General features: G+C 35.2%; 1 protein-coding gene across 1 annotated transcript; it reads right to left on the reverse strand.

Moving 5' to 3' along the window:
• Positions 1-221: 221 nt before the first annotated feature.
• On the reverse strand, positions 222-14353 carry LOC108675494 (sphingosine-1-phosphate lyase). Its single transcript, XM_018163520.2, has 13 exons — positions 14067-14353; positions 9099-9246; positions 8707-8795; positions 7397-7523; positions 6851-6930; positions 6037-6165; positions 5135-5261; positions 4223-4329; positions 3617-3826; positions 3216-3351; positions 2522-2624; positions 1820-1966; positions 222-1146 (listed from the first exon to the last, which is right to left on the reverse strand). Exons 1-13 carry the CDS (start codon positions 14067-14069, stop codon positions 894-896), a joined length of 1659 nt encoding a protein of 552 aa, XP_018019009.1. The 5' UTR covers positions 14070-14353; the 3' UTR covers positions 222-893.
• Positions 14354-16829: the final 2476 nt, after the last annotated feature.

Below are 16829 nucleotides of genomic sequence, written 5' to 3' on the forward strand. Positions count from 1 at the left end.
TCTTTTCGAGAACAACAAGAATCGTGCAACAGACAACTTTTTCTCAACATAAATTTTTCATATTTCAAAACCAATTTCTAATCTACGCTCTAGGGGAAGGCACTCTCTCTTGATGAAATTTCCAAGAAACTTTTTATTGTTTCCATTTAGGACCCGCAACAATTTACTTTCATAAATTTGATGTAAATAAAATTCAAATTCACTTATGACCTGTGCTTTAGAAATTAAAAATAAATTCATTTTTGTTTACAAAGCTAAAAAATAAATGTGTAAAAGAACAGTACATTTCGCCACGAGCAACGTAAAAAACATTAAAAAAGCCGATAAAAATTGTTTAACACATGTACTGTGTTGGTTTTAGAATATTGCGGCATTTTCAAGATTTCTGCGTGAATCCTGTTAATAAAATGGTTCGAGTCATAATTAGAATTAATTTTAAAGAAATGAAAACCTATTTCTCCCAGACTTCTATGCTAAACAATAACAAATCAATATCAATCGACAGAACATTTATAATTGCCAGACTTGTCTTTCATCAACTCAGGAGCCAACTCATTTCAACTCATCATTCAAATTAATTTCAGCCGTGCAAATTTCGCCTTTGGCTACTATAATTCAAGAGAAAATTTACGAATTTCCCAGCTAGACGCGCGGGCTGGTCAACAATAACAGACGAACAATCAATAAAATATTCATGATTGCCAGACTTGTCTTTCAACTATGAGCCGATATTCTAACTCAATTTAACCCATGCGAATTGCGCCTTTGGCTACTATAACTCAAGAGAATATTCATGAATTTCCCTGCTCTACACGCGGGCTGGTATCGTAGGCTGTTCTACACGCGGGCTGGTATCGTAGATGACGTCGAGGTAGGTACTATATTTCCCTGCTCTACACGCGGACTGGTATCGTAGGTTGCTCTACACGCGGACTGGTATCGTAGGTGACGTCGAGGTAGGTACGCGTGATCTCCTCAACGATGCTGCGGTCCGGGATGCTCTGTGCCATGCCGTACAGGGCAGCGCTGCCCTCCCCATCACAAGGAGGAAGAGCCTGTAGTTCTGCCGCCACCTCCTTCAGGTCATTCACGAAGCGCTCGGCCACGCCCTTTTGTGTGTGTGGCATCGTCACGGCGATGTGGATGCTGGGGGAAGACAGGATCATGGTCATATGAAACATGATACATTATTAGGGCAAGAATTTTAAAGCAAAGACAAATTGCCTTAAGGCATGAATTTATTAAGATTTGACTTTGCTTTTTAAGACAAATTTATTAAGATTCGTCTTTTTTAAGATCTTTATTATTAGGGGATGAATTGAAAAGCAAAGACAAATTGTCTTAGACAATACCACAAAAATCAATAACTTCTATATAAGAGAAAACGTTTTTGGAGTCAAGCTCCATCGTCAGTTCATAAGTCTTAGAAACACAAATACAAATACATGATTAAGACATAATAAAGAGATACGTAAACAAGTGCATGGTCATGCATCTGGAGAGATGATTTGAGGTATGATAGACATGATAGTATATAATGGTATGAATGGTATGAAGTGTCAGCTACCAGGAGGGGTACTGTATAGCATTAAGGTTCCACATATACAATATAATATCAAGTGTCAGCTACCAGGAGGGGTACTGTAGAGCACTAAGGTTCCACATATACAATATAATATCAAGTGTCAGCTACCAGGAGGGGTACTGTAGAGCACTAAGGTTCCACATATACAATATAATATCAAGTGTCAGCTACCAGGAGGGGTACTGTAGAGCATTAAGGTTCCACATATACAATATAATATCAAGTGTCAGCTACCAGGAGGGGTACTGTAGAGCATTAAGGTTCCAGCCTTTAAGACCCATCTTGTCGCTCAGCGTGTAAATGTTGAAGCGTTTAGACGACAGCGCCACGACTGACACGTCAGGCTTGCCGACCACCTCAATGCCGGCAATGTCCCGACATCTGTAAGATAATAGCAATGAAACTTGATGCATTATATTACCTATGCAAAAATAAATCAACATTAAGATTGTGTAATCAATAATATCAGCATCATTAATCAGTCAGCAGCATCATTAATCAATCTGATTGATAAAAATTTTCTATTTCCAAACTGTGATAGAGTTCTCTACAGATTGACAATTTATTTACACACATATACAAAATACGAATAAGTCAACACTTCACATACTAATTCAGTAACACGCTGAAAGAAATTGTTGCTTTCAGTCATTCAATTTACATCGGAGCATTTCAATCGGTGCCATCCTTTGTTTATATAAGCTTTGATTCTTTAAAGAAAGTAAAAATTACTATTTATACTAGTCAAGTAGTCATCATGAACAGTACCCGTAGTATCATGTTTAATAGTGGAATCCAAAGCAATTGTGATAAAACTAGAGTGACTACAGTCATATTCATGATAACTGCTAATCTATTACTGAAATAAACATTTTTGTAATAGTTTTTAACATGCTGCAATACCCAGTATACCAGATAAAATAAATCGCAACACACTTTGTTTCGATGAACTTTGCGGTGTCGATGATGGCTTTGGTAGACTGTACGTAGCCTTGCCTGCCGTGGTGGACCAACGCTGCCCAGCAGGCTGCTATGATTCCTGTCATGTACAATAGTGATTATTACAATGAACAATAATTATATATTCTCAAATGATGAAGATATCTCAAGACTATTTTTAAATGTTCTGAAATTTTAGGAAATATGAATATCCAGGGGACACGACAAAAATATTTCAAGGATCTTCGAGAAAGAAAACTTGGTTTAATTTCAAGGCCATCACTACTATGCTACACTAATTTCATTTGGATAGCAAGCAATTGCAATAATGCCTAAAATTACAATTACATAATCATTTATTAAGACAATATTAACGCAAGGAATGAATTAAGAATTAGAAGAAAGGTTAGAAGTTAGTGACATCTTACATTGCATTTCTTGCTTTGTATAATTACTGCGTGCTAATTCCTTTTGCTAGCAAGTTCAATAAATTTTCTAAAACTTCTATACCATCGCATTTTGAAATCAACACGTGTCTATCACAATTAATTCGTGTTCTTATACACTCTGATGCAGAATTGTGAAGTAAATAGTATCATTGGTTATAGATGTCTCCATGAATATATGAAGATAAATTTATGCATAATAATCGATGACTTCCATCAAAGATTTTACGCAATAATCAACAGACCGCCAGCCCTGGAGCCGGCGATGGTGGGGGTGGCGTAGATGCCGCCTGGCCAGTCAGGCTGTGCGAAGAACTGATGGTGGCGGTACTGCCTGTGGCGGTAGAGCACCACACTCGAGCCCTTGGGGGCGAACCCGTACTGCAATATAAAGCATTGACATTACACGTCTGCCTCTTGACATTACACGTCTGCCTCTTGGAGACCTGAACCAGCTTCATTATGTGCAGCCTAAACACCTGCACCAGCATCGTCATGCGGTGCCCCGACGCTCCAAGACTGGCGATAGCAAAGGCTTTCATCAATGAGTCTCCTGCTATCAGGTTTTGCTTGAGATCTTCCACCCAACTTTATGGGCAAAAATCAAAGTAATTCCACCCAAAATACACAAGGCACTTGCCCCCACCTTGTGGGTGTCACACGAGATGCTGCAGACGCCGGGGAGGCGGAAGTCAAAGAGGGGAAGAGGGTAGCCCGCCTCCTCCATGAAGGGGATGAGGAAGCCCCCGAGGCAGGCGTCCACGTGTACGGGGATGCCCCAGGCCTCCCCAAGAGCGCTGATCTCAGCGATGGGGTCAATGACCCCGTGGGGGAACTGGGGCGCTGACCCCACCAACTGAAATGCATAAAAAACACATCAAATACAACGAAGTTGCAGTAAATCAAGAAATTCGAGTAAAAATGTTGATAATTTTCAGATTTGGAAGGGTTACATCAAAACAGGAAAAACTCATCATTGAACAGAGAATAAATGATAATTTTTAAATAAAAGAACTGCAAAATTTTCAATTCAAAACTAACCTTCAAAAGTCTTATAAAATGTTTGATTTTTACATGTGAAAATTTGAATACATTTCCAGCCCCAATCACGTCAACAATTTAAGCGCTGAAAGAGTAGTAGAAGTAAGTGAATTTTCAAAGCCGACACACGCTATATGGCAATTTATACAGGGTAGACTGGAGTGCATATTTATTTTCTCATTTTAAATGTGTGCAAATAGTTGATAATCACCATGCATGTGTTGCGCGTAATCATGCGCTTCATGGCCTTGATGTCCACGCGCATGGTGACGGGGTCAATGGGCACGTGCTTGATGCGAATACCCAGCAGCTGAGCTCCTGGAAACATATAATTATTAATAAAAAAATTACCATAAAGATTACCATACACAAAATCTAACATTTAACAATTTCAGGTGATATTTCATACCCACGCTTCAATTTGTTTACATATAATAACTGGTAAAGCTGTAATAAGTTTAGAAGCATTCAATAAAGAAAGCAAGCTTAGTATTGCTTATATTCGTGAAATATGAGCTTCAAATGTCCTCCACCATATTTAGCTGCTCATATAATCTAGCAAATTATGTAGCTGATCAAACCATAAGTAATATAGAATATATTCTTACGCACACGCGATGTCACCTCATAAACCTCGGATATCTTTACCTTCTCAATATTTTATATCTCAGATATCTTTACACTTATTGATATCTTATATCTCAGTTATCTTTACTCTTATTGATATCTTATATCCCAGTTATCTTTATCCTTATTGATATCTTATATCTCAGATATCTTTACCCTTATCAATATCTTATATCTCAGATATCTTTACCCTAATCAATATCTTATATCTCAGATATCTTTACCCTTATCAATAACTTATATCTAAAAAATCTTTACCATTATCGATATTTTATATCCCAGAAATCTCTACCCTTATCAATATCTTATATCTCAGAAATTTTTACCCTTAATGATATCTTATATCTCAGATATCTTTAACCTTTTCAATATCTTATATCTCAGAAATTTTTACCCTTAATGATATCTTATATCTCAGATATCTTTAACCTTATCGATATCTTATATCTCAGAAATCTTTACTCATATAAATTTCTTATATCTCAGTTATCTTCACCCTTATCAAAGGCGGCGTGCGCGGTGACGGGGGCGAGAATCTCAGGCTTTGCGATGCCGCGGTGGACGGCGCGATCTCTGTACGCCTTGCACGCCATCACGATGCTCTCTGTACCGCCTGTCGTCATCTGCACGATTATCAACATTAAACCTTGCACGCCATCACGATGCTCTCTGTACCGCCTGTCGTCATCTGCACGATTATCAACATTAAACCTTGCACGCCATCACGATGCTCTCTGTACCGCCTGTCGTCATCTGTACGATTCATTTGATTTATTAAAGTCCGTTTTGTAGGCTTTGCTTCCACATTATGTTGATCAAATATTACCAATAATTTTTTTTATATTATAATATTTTGCCTGCCTGATGGTTGAATTAAAGAAGGACTAGAGTGACTCCATGCACGGGAATGACGGATGCCACATCAATGAAGCCCAATGATTATGGCAGATTGAAAAATAATTCCCCAACATATTGGTGGAACCACAACTTGAAATATTCCGAAATAAATATTATACTGTACTCTATATTCTGAAATAAATACTTTCACAATGACAGATTTCTCTGTACAGTGGTTTCCCTGGGAAGTTTACAGGAGACTATTCAGTAGTTGGCCTGTTTAAGCAGTTGAATAAGTATTGCTGTTTTAGCGAATAGGGTTGATGTATACAAATCAAAAGAACAAAATGTGCTGATATGTTGCAAGACCCAGGGCCGTTGTGGAAGAGCTATTATTACATAAGAAGCTCTTCAAGATTAGGCTGATATACCTGCAACATCAAAGCACAAATGTACTAACTGTGCCGCAGGACTGCGGACCGTCATAGAAGAGCTATTATTAAATATTAGGTTGATATACTTGCAACATTAAAGCACAAACACAAGCACAAATGTACTAACTGTGCCGCAGGACTGCGGACCGCCATGGAAGAGGTCGCAGCACATCCGCACAACCTCCGCCTCCATCTTGCGGATGCCGGGGAACACATCCGCGTGCAGGGGGTTGGTCCAAGCGCTGAGTCCGTACACCTGACATGGAGATTAGGATATTATTATATTAATTATTATATTGATAACTATTAATATGATTAATATATAACAATGCCGGGGAACACGTCCGCGTGCAGGGGGTTGGTCCAAGCGCTGAGTCCGTACACCTGACATGGAGATTAGGATATTATTATATTAATTATTATATTGATAACTATTAATATGATTAATATATAACAATGCCGGGGAACACGTCCGCATGCAGGGGGTTGGTCCAGGCGCTGAGTCCGTACACCTGACATGGTGATTGGGTTATTATTATTATTGATGTTAGTAAACCACACTGTTATGCATGAACTACTTTCTCATTGGCAATTGCGTAAATAAACAAGCAAAACATCCACCTGATTCAAAAAACAAGTTTCTCATTAATAATAATGTTCTAGTACAACAAAGCCCCAACATAAACCATGTCTAAATAAGCTCTATTCCTGCCTACATAACACTTGGGAAAATAAGTGGATGTAAATAGTGAAATATTTTCTGCATGTATCGCTGATGTGATTTTGCTTGGCACTAATGTGACAGGATGGCCTACAAATGGGCACAAAGTCTCAATTTTCTCAGTGTAGAAAATAAAACTTAACATATATAATATAAAATAAAACCTAACAAATATAATATAAAATATAACCTAGGGCTATAATTTAAGAGCAAAACGCACCTCAGTCATGAGCTGCGTGAGTTCAGGATTGCCGTTATAAACACCGCCTGAAATGTAGCCGGCAGCCCAGTTGTATTTACCTGGAAACAAATTCACATATTAGTTACGTATGTTGTGCAAATTATGAATTAGAATTATACAAATTCACATAGGTATTAGTTACGTATGTTGTGCAAATTATGAATTTGAATTATACAAATTAACATGTTAGTTATGTTGTGCAAATTATAAATTTGAATTATACAAATTCAGATAGATAGAAACGTCATGCAAAATAGGCATGGTTGTGCAAAATATGAAAAAATGATAAAAAGCTATAACATATAATTGTTCTTGACATTACAATGTGCATGTGGATCTTTTGTAAGAGTTCATGTGTAGAGAAAAATGGAAACATGAATGGTATACAAAAATAATTCAATATGGAAGCACATATGTCCAATAACAATAATTAGTTTTGCTTTAAACTGCATTATAAATACTATGTCATTTCCAAGTGAAAATAATATACATATTCAGTTCAAATGCATACTGTAAAAATCTCACCATATTTGCCATAATTTTGGACCTCCTTCAAGATAGTTTTCTTATCCCATCCTTGTTTGGGCAACTCCTGCATATATGCATTGTTGTCGATGCTGTCATTCATTTCTGCTGATAGCACTTTTTCCATCTGTAATAGTTTTAAAATAATGATGACATTGAAATATGGAATCATTTCACAAGGTTTAAATAATTTCTTAAACATGGAAAGATTCTGAGGATATTAGTTGCAACATACATGGTGCACTTATCTTATTTCCATTTAATTAATTTCATCAATCATTTTGAGATGGTCTCAAAACCTGAATTTTATATGCATACTTTGGATATAAAAATACCCAGATATGAATTGATACTCACAGAGTTGCCTCAAATTTATATGCAACAAAATATTAAGATAAAAAAAAATAAAGATGCAGTTTAGATGGCTACCATAAAATGGTGTGACTTATACCGTTTTTATATTTAAGAAAAGAAAACCTAGACAAAAAAAAAATTCTTGTCCTGGAAAAATTGTTTTAATGGTTCATTAAACACCATGAGATAACTTACCAATGCAAAAAGAGATATATTATATGGTATTTACTATGTAACTTTGTATCACAAAAAGGTAAATGCTATAAATCATCCCAGTAACCATGTTTTATGGAATATGTATGCTGCGTGGTTGTAGGCTTAAAGGATGTAATGACCCAAGGATTACTGTAAGCACTGTTTACAATAGTGCAAGCCTCAAACAAATAAATCAAATTTATACTTAAACATTTTGAAATTATTAGGAAAAGGACACTTATAAATTTAAAGAACTGTGAAATAAAAACAAATTAAAACTATGCTAAATTAGGTAATTTTATTGCAGAATTAAATTATAAATCTATTAAATACCTTATTAATTTTTGCATTACAGTTTCAAAAAAATATTTGCTGTCTTATATATATGGTGGGCCAAAAATTACAATGATGGCTTCATAATTAATTGCAATTACATTTTACAATTAATTAAGAGCTAATAATATATAATGATGACATCCATGATGTTGTGACGGAAGGCTTCTAATAAACAAAATACAGTACACATGAAATTCATAGATATCCGATAAATTCCAAAAACAGATTCCTGGGACTAGTGCCATCTAAACCAGAAAATTTTATGGCAAATTCATAACTAAGAGATTCAAAGTACAAACTTACAGCATGTAATATAAAAATAAGAACGTTGACATGAGAATATTTGTATTTTCCATATTTTTCAGTCTTAGTTTAAATATGAAAAAAACTTGTATTATATCAGAAACAATAGCAAAATACTGTACCTTATTAATTTCTTCTTCAACTTGCCGTTTAACTTGAGGAATTTTACGCACTAGAATAAAAGCTGCCTTTTTGGATCGTACATACAAACCTGCCACAAAAAAAAAAAATATTACTGACAATGAATAATACTGATGACACATAATATGTATGTGTGGGATCGGAAAAAAAATAAGAGAACAATTGATGACAGGTTTTTCTTAAAAAATTTGAAACTTCAAACATTAGTGGTACAAGGAGGAAGAAAAATGTCATCATCATTTTCTTGAAACCAGTAACCATAAGTGAACATGTAAATACCAATCATTCACACAGAAAATGGTTTCAAATTTACAAGAAACCTAATATTGAATTCAAATTAAAGAAAATTAGAGAGAAGTTCATCTGCACTCACTATCATCCTGCCATAAGAAATTCTTGAGAGCAATAAAGGAGATGGTGCTGCCGGCAGTGACCAGCACAACCTTCCATGATGGCTGTCCCTCGCACATGTCATTGATGCGACTCTTGACAGCATCACCAAGTGATGACGCTGCTGAAAACTGAAACAAATTTTTACAGAGAAAACTTAAGAAAAATAGTAGAAAAAATCCAGTATCTTTATAAGTTGATAATGATGAAAAATAAATAATTCAAAATAAAACAGATCAAGAAATTCCCATAAATTGGATAACAAATTGAGAGTGGGAAATATTCACAGGACAACATTTTTATGCGCAAACATATTAAAAATTGGCACACTTTCAAAAGCTGCTAACCATTTTGTGTAGTATTCTTGCAGAGCTAAAGCAGCTGAACTAACAAAGATGGGCAAATCCACTATCACTAAGACTCCAACCAGACTCAGAGATACAATAGATAAGACTGATTAGTATCTCTGCCAGTCAAGGTTAGTTATGCAGGCAATTATCACAGGTATTCTGAAATGTTATTTAATAAAATTTTTAGTCAAATTTGTAAAAACATTAAATGGATTTGCAAGTTTTCATCTTTTCCCTCAAAACATGCCTATACAGTATGATCTTAATAAATTGGGAGACCATTGTGCCATATATATCATTAATAACATCAATTTTTTATAAATAGAATTGAATAAAAACTTTCTAATAACATTCACAAAGTTTTTTATTACAACTATAACAATATATTTCCACCAGAATAATCTTGTTTTTTTATTGAAGAAAAGCAGTTAAGCAAAATCAGTCACTACTTCTGTGAAATTGAGGGAGCTTTATTGAAAAACCAACTAACTGGAATAAATAATCCCTGAGATTTGAGAATCATGCATGTAATCAAATGAACCTCCCTGCCATCATAACAATTTTCCAAATTAAGTAATCTCAAACAAAATAGGTCTACCACAGACTCACATTCAACATTTTTATACCCCTTGTTTGACCAATTTTTGTTGTAAGAATATTTATTATGGAGTAGTTTGTATTCAATTCATAATTTCAATAGATTACAATTTAATCATCCCTCTCTATTTATAAATATGCTTTAGTTAAATTACCCCTCCCAAATTATATTTGAGATTCAGATGATATCGATTATTATAAAATTAGGATAACTAAGGTAAATATTATTGAATGGTGATACATGCTCAAATAGCCCCAGTGTAATAGGTAGGTATACGTATATTGGCAAGGAAGATGCTGTTCTGTGGAATTCAACAATAGCTATCTGTGAATCAGGGTTGGCGATTTTTTTGATTTGTTTAAAAAAAATCAAAAAAATCAAAAATCAATGATTTTTTTTATTTTTTCATGATTTTTTTTATTTTTTTGATTTTTTCAGCTTTTTGTCTTTTTTGAGGTGTTATTTTTTATGTTGCAATTAGCCTACTAACAATAACAGTATATGGATCATAATGGATGGCTAAGAAGGGCACTTATTGCCTTCAATAATGGCCAACAGGCCAAGGTGGTGTTTACCATTTTGGGATTTTTGGTAAACAATTATTGATCAGTCTTTTCATTAGCTTTGTAAAGTTTGTATGGAGCAAGGTTATCAGCTAAATATTGACCATTTAACTGGCTTCAATATACAAAAACACTTCAGGAATGCAGATCTCCTAAACATTGAAGAGTCACATAACAGATAGGTAGATGATTGCACAGTGCACAGCACTATCAATAGATCTACTAGTTTTATGTCCTGTGTGATGCAGCTAACAAACCCCATCTTCCTGATATTGTTTTCAAAACATAAGTATTTTAAATGGTATGTTATGCTAATCATGAGAAAAATAAACTTTCTTCTTTATGTACCTCCATTACTCTTTTATTTCGCCCCAAAACTGTTCAATCAGTTCTGCCCCACCCTGTATAAGCTAGCTAACACATTTAAATTGTATATTGTAATCAATATATAACAAATAGTCAAATAGTTAGACTACTTATAGCCTTATAAGAATTAGCTAAGCTGCTAGCTACGTACAATGTATTGCACACTTGATGCCTCTGTACCAAAAACATTCAATTTATTGGAACCTAATACGCACTAAAGGCAACAAGTTTATATACCAATTTGTCATTCATAGTACATGTATAGTAAACCATGAATAACAATACCTCAATATAAATTAAAGACTGCCACTCAATATTTTTAAATATATGAAAAAATAAAAAAAATTAAAAAAATCGAAAAAATCAAAAAAATCATGATTTTTTTATAAAAAAAATCAAGTGATTTAATCACATGATTTAATCATTTTGATTTAATCATTGCCAACCCTGCTGTGAATGAAACAAAAAATGCATGTTGGCACTTGGCAGTCAATTTCAGCAATCTTTAAGGACCAAGCTAATTTTCTTTCATAAAAAAGGGAAAAAGAGGCAGATTCTTGTATGCAGTTTTTAAAATTGTCTATAAAATGATAGTTTTTAGCCACAATTTAGAAAAATTTTGCCTAATAGTCCATATTGGGATAGAAGTCTGGGGTAGTGAGGGCTGCAGATTAATTCAGGTGCTACTTGTATCTTGATCAATTAAAACATTAGCACTAGATAGTAGTAATATATTGTACATGGTAGCTTTTTTTGGATTAAAATAACCAACCAATACTAAGCAATAGGGTAGGACTAATTTGAGGTAATAAGAATTTTAGCACGAATTTATTCTAGTGCCAAACTTCTAATTCACAAGAAAAATTTATTCATATATCTGATATATTACAGGGCTTTAGGAGCACCTGCCCAAACTAGAAAATTTGGCAGGAGCCACCCAAGAATGGAAAAAATGCCTATGAATGCATGCAATTCTACTTGTTTCTATGGCCCTTGCCTAATTTTTTAGTAAGTATAAAGAAAAACAACTCATTGCTGTCATTGCCATTTAAAATTTTGTAGAATCATCCATGAAATGATCATTTTTGACAACACTTCATGGAGACTGATTTAAAATTTATAGTTTTTTAAATCTACAAACAATAAGCTAATGTGCAAGACTATATAACAGCATAGTTGTAACATGTACATATTACAGTAATTACCATATCAAGTTGCTAAGACTATCACCAGGAAATCCAGGATTGCAATTTTCCTACACAACACAGGAATTTTACAGCCTCAGGTTCAAACTTCAAAGTGACAAATTTTCAATGCCTTTGGAATCTTATGGTCCCATTGTGCTTTTTTTTTCTATGAAAAATTGATTAGATAGGACTACCGTAGCCTAGTCCTATCTAATTAGGACCTCCTAGTCCAACTAGGAGTAACATAGGGTAAACGCGGTATATTCCGACATCGTGGGTAATTCCGTCACCTCTCTAGCTTTTCCTTTATATTAAGCTTTGTTTTAGTTCCATGCGTTAGTTGATGGTTGAAATGATGACGTCATACATTTGCGCGTCAAGCTACTGCCAAAACACTAGGTCTTGGCCATCTAGCAGGAAAATATTGAGATCCAAAGAGAGACAATGCACGCTACCCAGTGAGATCATCGAAAAATGTGTCAAATTTGACAGTTGACCCAGCTGTACCAAATAGTGAATAACTGTTTGTATAGGAAAAATATTATGGTTTGAGACTTTTAAATACGTCTGTGAATATATTAGAAATCCTTTAAGTATACTTGTATTCGCTGATTTCAAGTCGTAAATAAATTAATAGATGATTAAGTTGAGATATTGGATTTAGACACATGAAAACTAATTCCGTCACAACTTGAATTGGACACACACAGATCGTTCCAAGCTTTGTACAAAAATTAAAATTTGCTTAATTAAAAGCTTAATAGTTGTTAATTAAAAGCATAATTAAGTAGTGTTCAATATTCATTAGTGTTCTAATTCAAAGCCGTGTTGTATTCCAATTTCCAATACAGCTCACACAGCGAACGGAATTCAAACACATGGATGACGGCATTATGTATCAGTAGAATTTGAAGCGCGGACGGAATACGCCTCACCACGTGCTGAATATTGCCACACACAGTGACGGAATATAGGGATTTGGTAGGTTTGCATTCTAAAGGCTTTTACATAAATATGGCAACATTTTGCAACATTTCATCGTTGCCGATGCGTAGTACGGTGTTTTGAGCCGCAATTGAGCGTCACCTAAAGCAAACAGAACTTGAGTAACGCATACGGTTATTTTTTATAGTTTTTCATTTCACGATGCGTCCTTAATGTGACGGAATATACCGCGTTTACCCAAACTCATCAAACAGGAATATGGCAGTTTTGGAAATGGCAAGAAAGCTCTAGTTGCAGCTCTAAAGGTAGATATATTCCATGCCTGCAACCCTACTGGTATGAGTGGTACAGTGGTGTCAGACTGTCAGTCCCAATTTATTCAATACCTATCAATTTCTTACTTAGTTATTTAATGGTTACCAAAACTGCAAAAACAAGTACTGTGAAGTACCATATGTTTATGTTGTTTGTTATTAGGCTAACTAATGAGCCTGTGACCAAGAGGCATGACTCGCATGAGCATGACTGTGAGTCTGTGAAAGAGTGTCTCAGTTTCTAAACTGTCTATGAGTGACTATGAGTCTATGACCATGACCAATTTGACCATCTTGATTATTGACGTACCTAACTGAAACGTAACTCCTCGGTCTCCTCCATTAATTAAATGTTTGACACTGACAGTTCAGAAAAGCATGCGAAAAGAATTTATTTATGACAGAAATAAAACTATCACACGCTAAAACCAAGCCGGCTTAAGTTTAAACGTCATTTTATAATTGTTATATAACAGCTTTGACCAGCAAGAAGCCCTTTGCTTCACTCATAGAAAGTAACCCAACAGGTTCACATACAGTCTTTAATGGACTTAAAGCTTAAACAAAGCTGTACAACACAACAACGAAGAAACCAAGCTCTGCACAGGAAAATAGACAAATTTCTTACCATTTTAAAATCGTCGCCGCACCTAATAACTTCGCTCTTCACTCCACGTATACCGAGATGCGTATGACACTCAATCCTCCCGCTCCATAGCCCGCTGGGCTACTCAGGACTTCCCAATTTTTTCATCCATGTTCTGATCGGACGGCCAAAATGTGCGTGTCTCAACTAATGAAATTTTGCTCAGTTCCGATAGGCAGTTATAAGTATAAACCATTATTAATAGAGTTTTCCGGAGTTATCAATAAAAAAAATAATAATTCCACGTGAACTTACGATGCAATTCAGTAGGTACATGCCAAATTCGGATATACGAAATACAGATCAATCGTTTCTGCTTTTCATGGGGAAGGCCTCTTGATGAATTTCAAATTGATGAATTGGTGAATTTCAAATGATATCCACGGCTTCTAATTTAACGAAGAGTGTGTTTATTTTATTTTATAGATGTTGCTTCGTTGCGTTGTTCCACATTGCGAATGTCCTAAATATTTTATATAATCGACGCACAATAATAAAATTTATAAGTCTGGAAATATTACAACGCTTGATGCATGCACCACAAAAGCGCAAAATGGCACTGCACAGCACAACACAATATAACACTGCCCAGCACGGTACAGCACTGCTCACTATCTCTAAATTGGCATCGAAGATTATGACCGATCTAGCCTTACTTTTATATTCATTTATTTAAAATTTTTCAATTTATTCAGAAGCGGTGCTGACTTGACACATTGACTTGACAGAGCTGACTTGAAACATTGACTTGACGGAGCTGACTTGACACATTGACTTGACACATTGACTTGACGGAGCTGACTTGACACATTGACTTGACGGAGCTGACTTGAAACATTGACTTGACAGAGCTGACTTGAAACATTGACTTGACGGAGCTGACTTGCCCCATTGACTTGACGGAGCTGACTTGACACATTGACCTGACGGAGCTGACTTGACACATAGACTTGACGGAGCTGACTTGACATACTGACTTGACGGAGCTGACTTGACGCAGTATGCTTAAACACATCGTAACTAAGCATACTACAGTGCATTACTAGGAATCTGTTATGTTTATAATTTGTAAATACATGGGTACAAGGTACGTGAGTACCATACGTGAGTACATGATATATTTTACCGCCTGCAGCGATCTTAAATTTTGCGCGAATATTACTTTTAATATAATAATACGGGAAGACATGATTCGTAGTTTCCAAAGTTTTGAGTGTATTTCGCAATGAAATTACAAGTGTCTGATGTGCTCCAGACTTCATCAGAGCAAAACCCGTATGTTTTTACTATTGTCATATTCCATTGATATATTTGATTAGTTCTTGTGGCATTTTTGTTTACCTATTCAATTTTATAATAATATAAAACTACATTTTTAACTGTTTATTTATTAGTTTTTACGTTATCAAAAATTTTATAATAAAAAAATTGTGAACTACATAAATTGAGAACAAATAAAAGTCACAGGCATTGCCGTCTTTGCAGAAATGGAAGATGAATCTAGTGATCAAAATGCATCAAAATTTAAATAAATTAACATACCGGTCCATATGTTATATTCTGCATTGACTTACAGACTTATTTGTATATACATACTGTACGTCATGTCGCCTTGCATTTGAGTAATAACACGATTTGAAGATTTTACATTTGTGTAAAGATTAAAAGTTTCAATGAATACGACCACGTGTTTCTTCTCTCACGCTAGATGAAGGACACCAAATAACTTTTGCAGTTGAGTGATACGCTTCAACTTGATAATTTTGATGTTTTGTGGTTGTTTCTAAAACTCTTGATTTCTACTGTACCAAAAATACAATAAAATAATTAAATTGCTGCAGCTGGTTCTCGATGCGAATTAATATTACCGAGGAAATATGCAAATTTGTACGTAAACTTTTTCTGAAAAAATTTTTTAATGGAAGCACATCGCATTCTCCTACATTACATAACATACTGACCATAAACAATACAAAGGATAAATCCGAAATCTGCAAAATGATACAAATTTCTGTGACTTACAATTTCTCTTCCATATCAGAACATTCATTGAATTCAAAATGCTGCATAATTTTATAGATCCAATCATCACAATTGACGAGTGTGCAGCGAACGCTGTCGAATAATTTTTCCTTAAGGGATCAGTAATTAACTTGATTGGACCACGTTCTCGGCCTCTGGAAAAAACCGGAGCGATAAAGCCTGTCATGATCTGTACAGAGATAAAATGTCTGCTCTAATTTGAACCAAAATATACTGTATCGGGGCCGAGTTCTCAGAAGTTAATATATACTGTATCTGGAGCGAGTTCACAAAAGTGAATATATACTGTATTGGGCCCAAGTTCGCAGAAGTTAATAACCGTACAGGGCCCGAGTTCGCTGAAGTTAATATATACTGTACAGGGCCCGAGTTCGCTGAAGTTAATATATACTGTACAGGGCCCGAGTTCGCTGAAGTTAATATATACTGTACTGGGCCCGAGTTCGCTGAAGTTTTTTCACTCAAACTGAACTGAATAATACGCTTCCTAAATCCCATGAATCCGGAATATGAGTATCTCAATTTAAGTTTATCAACATATAAGAAAACAGATTCAATCAAAAGGTGCAAAATAAGACTAAAATTTCGTTTACTTGACTCCATAAGATACCATTTAGCGCGTTCGCATATGACTGCCGATGTCCTGAAGCCTTCCGACCACGGTTGCCTTTTTCCGGCCAAATTAGCTAATTGAGGCCTCTT

Source organism: Hyalella azteca, unplaced genomic scaffold (genome assembly GCF_000764305.2).
Source record: "Hyalella azteca isolate HAZT.00-mixed unplaced genomic scaffold, Hazt_2.0.2 contig5114, whole genome shotgun sequence".
NCBI lineage: Eukaryota > Metazoa > Arthropoda > Malacostraca > Amphipoda > Hyalellidae > Hyalella > Hyalella azteca.